Raw genomic sequence first — 14,682 nt, 5'->3', positions numbered from 1 at the left:
AGAAAAATTGCTCCTGCTCTTGTTGACTAGAGATGATCGCAGCGTTTTGTTGATTGATGTTCTGCACTTCTCTCAAGCGGTTTCGAGCATCATCAAGTTGGCGGAGGAGATCACTCCGATCCCGTGGCGTAGCATTCTGGGATAAGTTATCGTGTTCTTCGACTCCTTCCATATCGTCCTGGTCTTGTTCTTGAGCTCTTGCCCTCTTCGATGATTTCTTAGTCACTTTCTTTGATTCACGTGGGCTGTTCTTCCTCTTCACTGGTTGGTTCGGCTGGGTATCAGATGTAGTTTGATAACTCACTCTGGGTGGTGGCAAAGACGGGAAATTGTCTTCCTCCGTCGCCAAGGCAGCATAAGGGTTGTCATTAAGTACACTGATGTACGTGTTGTTGTCAAATCGGCGGGTTGAGAATTTCCTGTTCGCTTCATCCCAAGATAGCATTTCTTGCGCCATTGCTAGGTTGATGTTGCGTTGTCTTATCTTTCCTGAGCAGTTGGGTGAGGATGTCGGATGATTACCACCGCATCCAGCACACTTCGAGGTCTCACAGTAATCCTCATGCTCTGGTCGTCCACATCCTTTGCATATCTTCTCTCGTACACATCTGCTCGCCGTATGGTTGAATTTGTAGCAATTTCCACACTGGATGTATCGCTTCACGAACAAGTCGGACTGGCAGCTGATACAGTCGAAGTAGACTCTTTGTGGGGCTCCATAGCCTTCCACAAAGATCTTCACTCTCCTTGCCGGAATCCATTCCGGAGCACCTGAATCTGAAATGATTCTTCGCTTCAGGCGAAAAACTTTCAGGACTTTACGTCCTCCTGGCACTTCAATGTTGTTTAGTAGCCATTCTTCTGAGATATTCGTGTCCACATTCCAAACTACCGCTGCTGTTGCCACAAAGTATAACGGTATGTACGCATTGAAACCTGCCTCTCGCACGTGGTCATTTGAGGTTAGGGCGTTGGCGATCTTCGCATTGCTGCAATATGCAATAACCCTCTTTCCAAATTGCTCCATTATGACCTCACTTCGGGTAAATTGTCCTTTCATTGCATTATTTACTTCAAATGCACTAGCACTGCCATTTGGCTTCGCAATGATCACTTTGCACGATAGATATTTTAGTCCTTCGTTGTATTGAAAGACCTCCGGTGCCACCGGAGGCCTATCAGGAGGGTCTTCCCCTCCTCCTCCTTCCGCCATCCTTGTCTACTCCTCTCAAGCTTTCTCCTGACTATAACTCTTCACCAAACCAAGAAAAACCAAAAGACTTGAAAACTGTAATTTATAGAAAATTCTCGAGTGCGGGTTTTTGCGTCCTCTCGGCAGCGCCACCAAACTCAGAATGTATTGTGTTCATTTCATGCCGGTAAAAATCGGATTCAGTTCGCATGTGTTGGCAGCACTGAGTCTCGGACACCCATCATAGTGTGTTTGTTGATTTTCTTCCAGTGCTTTGAGATGAGTGTCGCAAAATTGCCGAAATCGCCAGAGGAGCAGAAGAAGTTCGAGAAGAACTTGATTGAGCAAGTGAGATCATTCCCATGTCTCTACGATAAGCAAGATCCTCGGTTCCAGGATAATCAGCTAAAGGCGCAAATGTGGAAAATTGTGGCCACCAGATGTGACAATTCCTGTAAGTCATTGTCGTAATTGATGATTGATTACGGTTCGAATTGCACGGATTTTACACTCTATTTCAGTGACACAGTGCAAGAAGTCCTTCCAGAAATTCCTCACCAGATTCATACAGCTTCATGAGTTGGTCATTGCGGGCACAATCACCGCCGAAATGGCCCAGAGTCGATTTCCCTACTACAGATCAATGGTGTTTGCCGAGAGATTTTTCCAGCTTCGGCAGCCGGACAACAGGAACAGAGGTGGGCAGCAGAGCCAACAAGGAGGATTTCAACAGAATGCTCTCCTGCCTTCGCTCCTCGGCTTCACGGCTCCGTCACTCATTCCGCCGCGCGACATGAACAACTTTGACGACAGATTCTCCAGATTTGGTCCCAATCCAGGCATGAACATCCCCTTCCCACCGTCAATGGGCAACAACCAACACCGCGGAGACGCAAGGCAATCTCAGCCCAATAACATGGGCAACATGATGAACAACCACCGATTCCAGTTTGGCCCGGACAATGGTCAGAACTCCTCTCAGATGACACCAAATCGTCAGCAGGGCTGCAATGATGATTTCGAAGACGACGAATCTCACATTGATTACTTCTTCAGGAGCATTTCGCAGCAGGTCAAGCGAGCCCATCTGTCCAGTGAGAACTTCCTGGATCTTCAGGGCACCATTCTCAATATCATGGCAAACAAATTACAATCTTACAGAAAGTCCAAATGAACTGATGGTGAGCACTTTGCGAAGGCTTCTTGCCTTTCTCGGTCTTTCGATAAAATCATTGCCAACTTCAGTGGATAAATTGTAGAGGAAAAAATATCCTGGATTTACACTGGCAATGCATCTGTGTTGTATTTAATGATTTCATTGTGAGAACACAAGAAAATTAGTAAAATACACGAAAATTTCCTAAATCTCTTTCCCGAAATGGGTGATTTTCTTGAAAAATATAGAAAAATTCGTTATTAACGATGTAATTTGTGCCATCTTTGAGCAACTTCACGCGCAATACTGTCACAATATATTTTCTGCAATTATAAAAAACTTTCTTTCACATTTTCTTCAGTAATTTTGGTAATATTTGATACTTTCCCAACTTTCCTGAAAGAATCATGAGACGGAAATCCGAGATACACAAACACTTCGAGGCGTCCAGCGACAAAGTGCGATGCATCTACTGCAATTACGTTATCATCAAGAATGCGACGAGGATGACGGAGCATCTGCAGAAGTGTGAAAAATGTCCGGAAGTTATAAGATATGCTGAGTTTCTCACTAGGCCACAGAGGAAGGTGGAAAACAGTAAGTTCTTTTCACACACTTTTCCACACCATTCGCATTCCTAATGGATGTGCTTGAGGAGTTTGGCTGTGATTGAGGCCTGGAAAGGCGACGAGAAGGAATCCTGCGAAGGCTGCCAAATGTTGGCTTTCTGTGCTCAAGAAGGCTCTTCATTAACGCAATTCTGTGATTTCAGTCAAAGTGGATGAACCGGGCCCGGACTTCTCGGAGATCAGCGATTGGACTGTGTTCTCCAACGACGAGTCCGACGACATGATCAGGACACTGACACCGCCAGGGAAGAAGATGAAGACGGAGGACAAGAACCAGAACCCCTTCATTGAGATTGAGGACACGCACGTAGACTACTTCTTCAAGAGCATGTCTCTGCAAGTGAAGACTGCCAATATTTCGCAGCAGAACTTCATTGATTTGCAGATCGCCTTCCTCAATCTCTTCTCCTCGAAGATCAGGGAGTACAAACATCAGTAACTGTCTTCACTCGCCGCTAATCCCACTCTGATCAGCATTGCAATTCCTCATTTTGACCGCGGAGAGGGAAGAAACAGCGGCAGCAATGAGATTCACCTTCTCGAGATGGCTTTTAAGTATAATTTTCCTGGAAATTTAAGGATTTTTCGTGACTCTATGCGTAGATTTGTGGGTTTTTATATAATTTCAAATTCACTCAATATATGTATGTAAAGAGACTTCATTGCTCTTCGAGGATATGATAAAAATACACACAACAAACATTTTGTATTAGAATGTTAAGCTAAACGTGTTAGGGCCATTCACACATTCATTTGTGAACTTTTCCTTTAGCGAATAAATTATATACGATAAAAAATTGGAACTTTTTTAATGAACAAGTATATTTAGGTACACATACAAATTATTATTCACTCTCATTTGCCTCCCTTTCCGCTTCCTTCTGCTCCAAATACTTGTCCCATTTCTTCAATCTCTCCTGGGCTTCCGTTTCTGTCTCCACAATTTTGAATTTCGTCTTTCCATCCCAAATCTCAGCCGCCAGTTTCCGCTTGCCGAAGAATCGTCCATCGAGCAGCTTCACCACCAAATCCGCCTCCTCAGGATCGGCCATTGTCACCTGAGCGACTCCTTCGGCATGTCTATCGTAAATGACAACCTTGCGAACGGTTCCGCATTTGGCACACTCCTCCCTCAAGTCGTTCTGATACTCAAGGATCAGTTGAACTTCCTTGTCGAAGGTCTCGGGGGCGAAGAGATTCTTCACCACCACCACTTTCTCATGTTTCGCCCGCTCGCCGCGCATCTTGTCCGGACGCCAGTCGAACAATTTCTCCTTGATCTTCTTTATCTTCTCCTTGTCCTTTTTCTTCTTCCTTGGCTTCAGTGCCGGATTGTACTCGCCACGCATGTGAAATTTCGCTCTCTGCACACTCAACTTCTTGCCACGCAATTCATAGCCATCAAGAATGTTTAGTGCCAACTCCACGGACTCCACCTTAATGTAGTCACACAATCCGTCACCCTTAAGCTGCCCATCTGCTTCCATGTACAATTTCACTTTGAGCTTCTGCGTCTGAATGTCCCGCATAATCATGCCACACTTGGACATGACACTCACGAACTCTTCCTCCGTGATGTCCTCCGGCAGATTCGACACATAGACTTTAGTGTTCTGCTCTGGTGGCAAATCAAACCATTTCGGTGGTTCCTGCGTTGCTTTCCTCTTCACTCCGGCCACCTTCTCCTCGCACTTCGGCTCACTGGCCGGAGCCTCAGGCATAGCCAACACTGGCTTCTGGTCCTCACCCGTATTATCAACAAATCCGTAATTCATCTGGTAATGCGCCATGAAATCCTCATCGATGGCAGGGAACCAGGCGCTCTTCTCCGCATCCCAAGCATATCGGACACCGTCCTTGTCCACATACTCCCCATTCTTCCCCGCCTTGGGCACCCACTCGCCCTTCTCACTCGACCACGTGTAGAACTCATTCTCCAGCCGCTCCTCCTTCAGCACCCACTCGCCCTTCTCGGCACACCAGCGATAGTGCTCCGTCTCGTAGGGATCCTTCGCCTCCGTCTCCGTCGCCGTTTGAAGCACCCACTCATTTTTCTCCTCGCACCAGCGATATTTCAGCTTTGTGCTGGGATCCACGTAAATTGCCGCCCCACTTTCATCCCTTACAATGTGCTTCGCGTACTCCTCATTCGCTGGCTTCTTCTCACCCAAATCCGTCGAATCACTCAACACTTCTGCCGCAGTCGAAGGCACACCACTCTCTTGCTCCTCACTATTCACAGCCTTGTCCACATCCTTTGGCAGCTCAGAGGAATCATCTTCATTTGCCTCCTCCTTAGGCACTTTTTCCGCCTCATTGCCCGGCGCCTCCTCGTCGACTCCGGACATGCTGTGATGTGACAGAAAGACAGCTTTCTGGTGCAAAGTCAGTTCGGGCTTCGATAGAGAGAAGAATCAGGTGTTTACTTCCAGGAAATCACTGTGAAAGAGCGGTATGATTTTCCAAAACAATAATACGATCAGCACGTCCGCCAATCGATTAAAACATAGAATCTGTTCGATGAGAGCATTTGAGGTTAGGTGTGTGTAAATAAATCGCGCGGCATCCTCTCAGAAATTTGTGGATTTCTTGGAAAATTCTCAATAATTCACTTGATTACTTATGCCAAATCATCAAGGCCGAAGAATTAGCAACGTCGAATGCTCAAGAAATCATCAGTGCTTCCGCAAATAAGGAAAATGTCTCGAAGGAGAGCCGCTGCGAAGACAGTAGCTGCAAGCACTTCATCAAAAGCCCCGGAGGATGATGAACCTCAGCCGGAGAAGGAAGCAAAGGTGGTAAAGTGGGAGCCGAAGAATTGGCAAGAAACTCTTAAGAATCTACGCGGCATGAGGCAGGACTTCAAGGCTCCGGTCGACACCATGGGATGCAGTCGATGCTGTGACGATGCGGAGGACGAGAAGACCAAGAGATTCTGTGCACTTGTCTCTCTCATGCTCTCCAGCCAGACCAAGGACCAGGTAATTGAGAAAGCGGATGAGTTCATGGCAAATCTTACATTTTTTCGGTGTTCAAGGTTACATACGATGCGATGAACAGACTGAGGAAGGAGGGACTGAAGCCGGAGAACCTCGTGAAGTGGGAGACTAGCAAACTGGAGCAACTCCTCGTCCCGGTGTCGTTCTACAGGGTGAGAAATCTAGTGTTTGACTGAGAATTTGGTGAAAGTGTAGTCGGGAATTGATTTATCCGGACTGAAGACAGCTTTGTCAATCTTGCTCTGAGGACTTCCAACATGCTGAAGCCAGTCTTTCCTGCAATTACAGAATTTCCTCAGTAATCTTCATCAATCGTAAATAATTGTCTATACATTTTTCTAATTTGGTCAGGAGATCCTTCCATGACTCCCTTCACAGTTCCATCATATGTATTCATACACCATCCCTTCAGGCCCAATTCTGAGGCCTGTTTCTGCGTGTGCTGCAAGAGAGAAGATCGTCAACCTCATGAACATCGCGCAATCCCGAAAGATTTACCTTCCTGAAGAAAACACCCTGAACAATCCCGAACACTTCGAATTCACAGGAAATAATTCCTGCCATTTCCGCCTCTCTACACTCACTTATTGACTCTGCGTCACTATCGCAATAATTGCTTGAAAAGACTGGCGCCGTGCAACAGAAGAGAAGAATGATTGTTTGAAGTAGTTTCCTAGGATTCCGAAATGAACTGTTTGACAGCATCTCTAACCTATCTGTTCTGGTCATCTTTCAGAACAAGGCGAAGTTCCTAAAGCTGACATCGCAGATTCTGCTGGACAAGTATGACGGTGACATTCCCAGAACTGTGAAGGAGTTGATTGCTCTGCCCGGAGTGGGTCCTAAGATGGCTCATCTCTGCATGAATGTCGCCTGGGGCGAAGTCTCAGGCATTGGCGTCGACACGCACGTCCATCGAATCGTCAATCGGCTCAAGTGGACGCAGAAGCCCACGAAGGATCCGGAGAAAACCCGGATTGCCCTCGAGGGATGGCTTCCTTTTGAGCTGTGGGACGAAATCAACCTGATTCTGGTGGGATTTGGGCAGACTATCTGCACTCCGGTGGCCCCAAAATGCGACTCCTGCGCCAACAATGCAATCTGTCCCTCGGCGAATATTAAGAAACCCAAATCTAAGGGAAAGAAATGAATTTAATCCTGAACTAAGGTGCAGTTTTTCCTATATCCTTGCCCAGGGATATTTTTGAAGACCTTAAAGACTGTTTTTTAACAGTGTATCAACGGTAAAGAGTGCGAAAAACCTTCCAGTTGACAGAGGTGTAAAAACTTCATCGTGTGTGTCAATGAAGGAGTGAAAAGATGGTCCTTTGTGAGTGAAAATTCACGAACAAATAGTTAATAATAGGGTTTCTTGTGATACATTGTTGCAATTAGTATGGCTGTCAATTGGCCAGTCGTGTATTTGGGCTATCCGGATGAGTACGTGTCGGAGAAGCATGCTTCCTCGGTGGATTTCACCACAAACAAAATAGGAGGGACTCCCGTGAGTGTTTTGTCTGCATTCGGGGTGTTTTCGTTAACCCATGTCTGACCTGATTTTGTGTCTCATGCTTGCAGAATTGGCCAATATCGGGCATCACGGTGCCCAACTGTCCGCTGTGCGGCCTCGCGCGGCCCCTCGTCCTCCAAATCTACGCCCCACTGGAGGGTTCGCAATTTCACAGGACGCTTTACGTCTTCTCCTGCTTGAACTCCTGCTCCAGCCAGTCCAGCAGCTGGCTCTGCGTGCGCTCCCAGACGCTGGAGAAGACCTTCGAGAAGGACACCACGCGTTTCCGCGGCGCCGAGAGTCACACGGTGAACGTGAACTGGTGCGCCGGAGCCAATGACTGGGACGTGCCGGAAGACACGAAGCTGGCAGACGCTGAGAACTGCAATGAGGAGAATGGCAACACCATCAGCAAGAGCGACAAGATGTCTGATGAGGACGACGAGAGTAATTCCACGGAAGTGGATCTGCTCAATATTATCGAGAATGTCCATATCGATGAGCGCAATGCCAACAGTGGGGCGCAAGAGGGCGGAGCCGCTGCTGTGAACAATTCGCCCAAAGCGTCGGCGGAAATTGAGATGGACGAGACGGAGTTGATCATCATTGACAGTCCGGTGGTGCCACAGAGAGATCTCATTGCGCTGTTCCGGCAGAACAGCGTGCTGTCGTCCGAACAGGTGAATCTCACGCTCAGGAGCTTCTTCATCAACGTGGCCGAAGAGAGTCAGTCAGCAGTGGAACATTCAGATCACATCAGAGATCTCATTCAGGAGTATCAGAAGAAAGACGAGGGTAAGAATTGGATTATTTGGGGAGAGTTTTGGGCATATTGATGAGCGCTTTTTAATGTGATTTCCAGATCTCAAGAAGAGTCCAGAAGGCGCCGGAGGCGGTGAGATCCTGGGAGATGGAGAGCACTATGAGAAGGGTGTTCCTGCTCATGGTGACGTGATGTTTCACGCATTTATCACGCGAATCCAGGAGAATCCTGGACAAATCCTAAGGTAAGTGTGCTGCGCAATGCTAGAGAACATCCCAAGCTATGATTCTGTCCATTGATTCCAGGTATTCCCGGAATACAGTGCCATTACTCATAAGCTACTTGAAGGAGTCCATTCCCAAGTGCACATACTGCGGAAGTGATCTAATCTGTGAGCTGCAACTGTTGCCAACGATTATTCCTCATCTCCAGCTGGAGAACTGTGATCAGGCACCCATTGAGTTCGGCAACGTGCTCATCTACACCTGTTCCAAGAGCTGCTGGGACACGCCAGACAAGATGCGCATTGAGAATGTCATCGTGCAGGAGGAGACATAAATTATTCCCAAATCAATTTTACCGATAACACGTCAGTAGATGATCGAATTGTAGCGTGTGGAAGTGAAGAAGGAGTTCAATTAGGTCGTTTTGGAGTCAATGTGTAATACTAGAGATTGAGGAAGAGGATGTGAAGAGAGTAGGATCTTTTCGGAATTGCGACACTCGCAGTAGAAATCTATATTTGAATTTTATCTTGTTCACGATATTTCTGTACGGATGTTCAAAAAGTAAATTTATCACACACACAGAGTAGATGTGCAACAACTTTCGAGGAAAGTCAGCAAAAATAAACTGATAACACAGTGAAATTTTCACTTTCATTCTTTACGCGCGCGAGCTCGGAATCGATTCTCTACGTGACGTGTAATCAATCAGCATTGGCCCCATGTGAGCGCAGCTGATTGCGATAGTGAGTCTTCCTGCATTTTTGCCACAGATAAGAGCTTTAAGAGGACGGCAGGTCCTCAATCGTACCAGAAATAGCATTTTCAAGTGCCTGAGTGTGTGATCAGTGCGTAATCTGTGATAAACCAGCTCTGCAAGAGGTTGTTTTCCCCGTGAGAAAATCTGTGCAAACTTGTGTGTCAAAAGTCAAGTGTGGCCGCGCCATTACGTAATATTTGTGCAAATTTGCGACAGGAAGACAGCGAAAAATGCTTCATTTTGGCCAGTCAATGAGGAGGTCAGGTGGTTATCCACACACAACCTTGTCCTGCATCTAACAGAGTTGTTGATTCCCCAACAGGTGGTTCTCCACGGCTGCCCAGAAGATCGCCACGCAACCCATCAATAAGATCCTCATCGCAAATCGCGGCGAGATCGCGTGTCGAGTGGTGAGGACAGCGCGAAGACTCGGCGTCCAGACGGTGGCGGTGTATTCTGACGCCGATGCCAATTCCCTGCACGTCCAGGTGGCGGACGAGGCTTACCACATTGGGCCTCCGGCTTCGCAGCAATCCTATCTGCGGGCAGATAAGATAATACAGGTGGCGAAGGCCGCCAAATGCCAGGCCATTCATCCGGGCTACGGCTTCTTGTCGGAGAGCGTGGAGTTCTCTGACATGTGCCAGCGCGAGGGGATCATCTTCATGGGCCCACCGGCGTCGGCCATCCGCGACATGGGCATCAAGAGCACGTCGAAGCACATCATGGCCGAGGCAGGAGTGCCGATCATCAACGGCTATCACGGTGAGGATCAGTCGGATGAGAAGCTGATTGCCGAGGCGCGCAAGATTGGCTTCCCGCTGATGATCAAAGCGGTGCGCGGGGGCGGAGGAAAGGGCATGAGAATCGCCGAGAGCGAGGCTGACTTCCTCACGCAGCTCAATTCGGCTCGCACGGAGTCCGAGAAGGCTTTTGGCGACAGTTCGATGCTCCTGGAGAGATTCGTGCGCTCGCCAAGGCACGTCGAGGTGCAGATCTTCGCCGATAAGTACGGCGATGCGGTGTATCTGTTCGAGAGGGATTGCTCTGTGCAGCGCCGCCACCAGAAGATCATCGAGGAGGCTCCAGCGCCTGGACTGTCGGAGCAGCTGCGCACAGAACTGGGCGAGGCAGCCGTGAGGGCGGCCAAGGCGGTGGGCTACGTCGGCGCAGGCACGGTGGAGTTCATTCTGGACAAGGAGGATCTCTCCTTCCACTTCATGGAGATGAACACGCGCCTCCAGGTTGAGCATCCCATCACTGAGATGATCACGGGAACGGACTTGGTGGAGTGGCAGATCCGCATCGCGTCGGGAGAGCCTCTACCAGTGACACAGGAGCAGATAAAGCGTCGTGGACACGCTTTCGAGGCGAGAATATACGCTGAGAATCCTCGTGGAGGATTCTTACCGGGCGCAGGACCGTTGGATCACCTCTCCACGCCAGTTCCTGATCAGAACGTGAGGGTGGAGACTGGCGTGCGTCAGGGCGACGAAGTGTCCATCCACTACGATCCCATGATCGCGAAATTAGTGGTCTGGGGAGAAAACAGAACTCAAGCTCTGGACAGCTTGATTGCCAGGCTGAGAGATTATCATGTGAGTATTGCCAATGCTGATCAGAAGCCCTAATTTGACTGTCTTTCTTCCTTTCACACAGATCACCGGACTAGAAACGAATGTGAACTTCTTGCTGGATCTGGCCAATCATCCCTTCTTCCGCGCTGCAGACGTTCACACAGGCTTCATTCCTCAGCATTTCGACACTCTCTTCCCACCTCTTGTTGTCTCCGACTCTCTCCTCATCCAGGCGGCAGTGGCAGTGGTTGTGAATGAGCTGAACGCCGCCCAGGCCAATGGTGTGGCTTCTGGAGGATTCTCGAATCAGTTCAACGATGCCAATAACTTCCGTCTCAATCACGTCGCCGTGCGAGAAATCAAGTTCAAGAGCGGCGACAAGGTGAACAGCGTTGAGGTGACCAGCAGCGATGGTCAACTGAAGGCCAGGGTGAATCAGGGCGAGTGGAGGAGCGTGCAGTGGAAACCACTGCCAGATGCCAGCAGATTCAGTCTTCGGTGCACAATTGATGGAGTTTTCGGGAATTTCAGCGCTGTCATTTCACCTCAGGAAGTTGCCATCTTCACAGACGCCGGCAAGACGGAACTGGAAGTGATTCCGCCGAAGTTCCTCAGCATCGCTGGCGAGGGAGGAGCTTCTGCGCACAACCAAGTGGTATCGCCAATGCCCGGAGTGCTGGACAAGGTGTTCGTGAAGGCGGGCGATAAGGTGAAGTCCGGCGATCCTCTGGCTGTGATAATCGCCATGAAGATGGAGCACATGCTGAAGGCGCCAAGGGATGCGGTTGTGAAGAGTGTGGGCGGCCAGCCGGGACAGAACATGGCCAAGGGAGCCGTCATTGTGGCCTTTGAGAGTGAAGAAGAGGAGGCGAAGTGAGGACTTGAGTAGAGATTTCTTGCTATTTACACCAGAATTGCATTTATTCCAAGTACAAACACTTTGGTGTACATATTGACCAAATAAAGCAACCGAATGTGACATAGGAATGACACAGAAATGGATCTGGGCAGTTCCTGGAGGAATTCTCCTCCGGATGATCCCTAATTTGTCAGTTGTGATTCAAATCTCACGATTTCGATGTTTTTTTATACATCGAGGAAAACACTTCAATATCATTTAAAGCAATTTTGATATGAAATATTAATAAATCTTACTTGACGTGAAAGGACTTATGCCGAAGGTGCAATGAAATATGTTGAGTCATCCTTTGGGGGTGAGAATTTTCAGATATATTGCATAAATAGCGGGATATTCTGTTTGTAAACAAAAAGCCGCTAGAACCATTTCAATTGCGAACATAGAAGTGTCATCGACGCGTGTTTTGTGTGATCAGCAAATTTGTGCAGAGACTCAGAGAGATCCACAAAATGCCTGGGATTGCAAGTGTAGCTAAAGCTAATCGAAAGCAACGCAATGCTGAATCAATAAACAATAAGTTTGTGGGGCTCTTGAAAGCCAATCGGTGTCTGTGGGATCTTAATCATCCGGGAAATCAGTGTACTGAATTGAAGAGTGTGGTTTGGGAAGATGTGGCTTTTCGCATGAAATGGAGTGGTGAGTTGTCTTATGGCCATAAATTTCATATGATTAATTATTTTCATCTTTCTCACAGCAAGCCAAACTAAAGAGGAGTACGCCAAGCTCAGAGCTGTCTATCAATGCAATCAGAAATTAAGGAATTTAAGGAATTCAGGAAATCTGAATCTATTGGACAAGTTGAGTTTCTTGAGCAAGTCTTTCCCTAAGAACGTCGTCAAGAAGCCAATTGCAATTAAAGCAGATAGGGGAAGTCCAGCCATAGAAGACAGTCAGAACTCCAGCTATTCTGGGAATCATGAGAATAGCACGGGCAGTTCGTTTGATCGAGTGAATCCGATGGAATTTGTGTTCCTAGATCCGAATGATATGGTCAGTATTCCTGGGCAGACAGAAGGCCTTCAAGAGCAAGCGATTCCGAGAAATGATGACTTGTCGATCAGATCAGTTCACTCCTTGTATCCCAACGCATCCAATGGATTCAGCAACCAATCCACACACGTGGAGGAACAGAGTCTGCCCCAAGTGGCTTCTGTGGTAGTTCCTTGGACACTGCCAAGTTCTCAACCGTCTGGATTCACGCTGGCGCTGGACGAGAAGCTGAGATTGTTTCCGCCCAGAGCCAGGATTAAGCTGGAGAAGGACATTTTCGAGATTGTCTCCAACGAGGCAGCCCAGTTATTCCATCATTAACGGTGAAAAGACCGCCAAAATTCATGTCAATCTTCCATGCTGAAAACCTTTTAACTACCATTTGTCATCATCATCAGTAAGAAGAATAAGAATTTTGGCGTCTTGTGTCTGTGTTGCGATTCTCAGGCATTTGCGATTAGACATGTATATTGACGAGAAATTCCTGACCCTCCTGAAGATGCACAACTGTGTGTGGGATCCTGATCATCCGGAAAACAGGAATCCATTCATGAGGTACAAAACGTGGAAAAGAATTGGTCAACAAATGCAGGGTTGGCAAGGTAAAGTTCGCTGCATATTTCCCTATAAATTTTATTGATTAAAATTTCTACAATTCCTGTTTTTCCAGTTACGAAGTGCAAAAAGAAGTACCGAGAGCTGAGAGACGAGTTGAGAAGGATCTACACACAGAAGTGCGAAGAGAAGGATTTGCCACTGAAGCGCAGGTTGGACTTCTTGAAGAAATCTTTCAGGAATTTGCCTCCGGAAGTGCCTCAATTGGGAAGTCATAGAAGCGGAAGTGTGCGAGGACGACCGCCGGGAAGCTCAAACCGCGTGGTAAATCTGCGTAATCGTAGTGTCAGTCTGCTGGAACCGGCTGTGGATCCACTGTTTCTGGATCCTGATGAGATGTACGATGATTCAGAGGTGAAGACGGAGGACTTTCCCAGTGACTTGGCGACTCTGCGGATCGTGGAGCCAAGGGAGACCACCACGAGGAATGAAGACTTTGAGATTAGGTCAGTGCGCTCGATGTTCCCCAATGCTGTCAATGGATTCAGCAGCAATTCCAGGGAAGTGGAGGAACAGAGACTGCCCCAAGTGCCATCGGTGAGGTTACCAAGCCCGAAACCATCGGGATTTACGCTGGCGTTGGATGAGAAGCTGAGACTGCTGCCGCCCAGAGTCAGGATCAAGCTGGAGAGGGACATTTTCCTGATGGTCTCCGATGAAGTGGCCAAATTGTTTGATTAACTCATTTTTCTCTTCTCTCAAAATCCACAAATATTGTACAACTGGTAGGAAGACAAATGTTGAATGTATTGGACATTTTATATGTAGAAAAAGTGGTTTTCTACCTCTATTAATTCACGAATCGATGCTATTAGTTATTCAGAGTGAACAGGAAAAGTGACTGAATTCTCACACCGTGTCATGAAGTGCAAATTTATGGTTTTCTCATTTGAATGTATCTCTTATCATCTTGGGAATGACGTTGCAATGTCTGAGAATCGCCAAAATAATTATAATTATAATACACGGTGGAATTAAATGCTACTCAAATAGAATCTAATTTGATTTGCAGTTGATTGTTTTATGTCATTTATCTGTGTATTCTGGATAATCTTTTCAAAGACTGTGTGAATAAGATTTGCATAGATTTCCTGAATACACTAAAAGTTCTATTATCAGTAAGTTCACGGCTAGAAATGAATGTCTTTGAATATAAATGATTTACCAACTTCATGGCCTCTTTTTGTGGTGATACTATAGATAATACATGAATTATGGACTCATAATTGTTAGACGTTTGCGCACAGTGATTTTCTGCGGATACGCGTGAAATGTTCTGAACATTTTCTAATTTCTTTAGCATATAATTCGTCAATTTCTCAAATTTGTAATAAATTGATTTTTTGGG

The 14,682-nt window shown here is 47.2% G+C and overlaps 7 protein-coding genes across 8 annotated transcripts; 5 read left to right on the top strand and 2 right to left on the bottom strand.

The window, feature by feature from the left end:
- Positions 1-1,434: 1,434 nt before the first annotated feature.
- On the top strand, positions 1,435-3,745 carry LOC132264299 (uncharacterized). The gene is made up of 3 exons (XM_059764432.1): positions 1,435-1,646; positions 1,714-2,945; positions 3,121-3,745. The coding sequence occupies exons 1-2, from the start codon at positions 1,472-1,474 to the stop codon at positions 2,364-2,366; spliced, it is 828 nt and encodes a 275-aa protein (XP_059620415.1). The 5' UTR covers positions 1,435-1,471; the 3' UTR covers positions 2,367-2,945; positions 3,121-3,745.
- Positions 3,746-3,822: 77 nt separating this feature from the next.
- Positions 3,823-5,452, bottom strand: LOC132264946 (HIV Tat-specific factor 1-like). Its single transcript, XM_059765295.1, has one exon. It carries the CDS (start codon positions 5,323-5,325, stop codon positions 3,823-3,825), a length of 1,503 nt encoding a protein of 500 aa, XP_059621278.1. The 5' UTR covers positions 5,326-5,452.
- Positions 5,453-5,637: 185 nt separating this feature from the next.
- Positions 5,638-7,217, top strand: LOC132264679 (endonuclease III-like protein 1). Its single transcript, XM_059764958.1, has 3 exons — positions 5,638-5,958; positions 6,015-6,128; positions 6,713-7,217. Exons 1-3 carry the CDS (start codon positions 5,638-5,640, stop codon positions 7,124-7,126), a joined length of 849 nt encoding a protein of 282 aa, XP_059620941.1. The 3' UTR covers positions 7,127-7,217.
- On the bottom strand, positions 5,980-6,697 carry LOC132264680 (acylphosphatase-2-like). Its single transcript, XM_059764959.1, has 3 exons — positions 6,475-6,697; positions 6,309-6,418; positions 5,980-6,252 (listed from the first exon to the last, which is right to left on the bottom strand). The coding sequence occupies exons 1-3, from the start codon at positions 6,679-6,681 to the stop codon at positions 6,138-6,140; spliced, it is 432 nt and encodes a 143-aa protein (XP_059620942.1). The 5' UTR covers positions 6,682-6,697; the 3' UTR covers positions 5,980-6,137.
- Positions 7,218-7,260: 43 nt separating the features above from the next.
- On the top strand, positions 7,261-9,110 carry LOC132264678 (programmed cell death protein 2-like). Its single transcript, XM_059764957.1, has 4 exons — positions 7,261-7,480; positions 7,555-8,281; positions 8,349-8,493; positions 8,555-9,110. The coding sequence occupies exons 1-4, from the start codon at positions 7,373-7,375 to the stop codon at positions 8,805-8,807; spliced, it is 1,233 nt and encodes a 410-aa protein (XP_059620940.1). The 5' UTR covers positions 7,261-7,372; the 3' UTR covers positions 8,808-9,110.
- An 82-nt stretch (positions 9,111-9,192) lies between these two features.
- On the top strand, positions 9,193-11,968 carry LOC132263810 (methylcrotonoyl-CoA carboxylase subunit alpha, mitochondrial). The gene is made up of 3 exons (XM_059763802.1): positions 9,193-9,492; positions 9,556-10,831; positions 10,893-11,968. The coding sequence occupies exons 1-3, from the start codon at positions 9,464-9,466 to the stop codon at positions 11,685-11,687; spliced, it is 2,100 nt and encodes a 699-aa protein (XP_059619785.1). The 5' UTR covers positions 9,193-9,463; the 3' UTR covers positions 11,688-11,968.
- A 146-nt stretch (positions 11,969-12,114) lies between these two features.
- On the top strand, positions 12,115-14,679 carry LOC132265446 (uncharacterized). 2 transcript variants are annotated; one of them, XM_059766138.1, is made up of 3 exons: positions 12,115-12,365; positions 12,424-13,321; positions 13,390-14,679. In XM_059766138.1, the coding sequence occupies exons 2-3, from the start codon at positions 13,183-13,185 to the stop codon at positions 14,013-14,015; spliced, it is 765 nt and encodes a 254-aa protein (XP_059622121.1). In that variant the 5' UTR covers positions 12,115-12,365; positions 12,424-13,182; the 3' UTR covers positions 14,016-14,679. The 2 variants fall into 2 exon arrangements, with proteins under 2 accessions (XP_059622121.1, XP_059622120.1); XM_059766137.1 differs by lacking the exon at positions 13,390-14,679 and having other exon boundaries at positions 12,424-13,153.
- The last annotated feature ends 3 nt before the right edge of the window (positions 14,680-14,682 follow it).

Source organism: Phlebotomus argentipes, unplaced genomic scaffold (genome assembly GCF_947086385.1).
Source record: "Phlebotomus argentipes unplaced genomic scaffold, Phlebotomus argentipes genome assembly contig_2, whole genome shotgun sequence".
NCBI classification, from domain to species: Eukaryota; Metazoa; Arthropoda; class Insecta; order Diptera; family Psychodidae; genus Phlebotomus; species Phlebotomus argentipes.
This window is presented reverse-complemented; position numbering and strand designations above follow the sequence as displayed.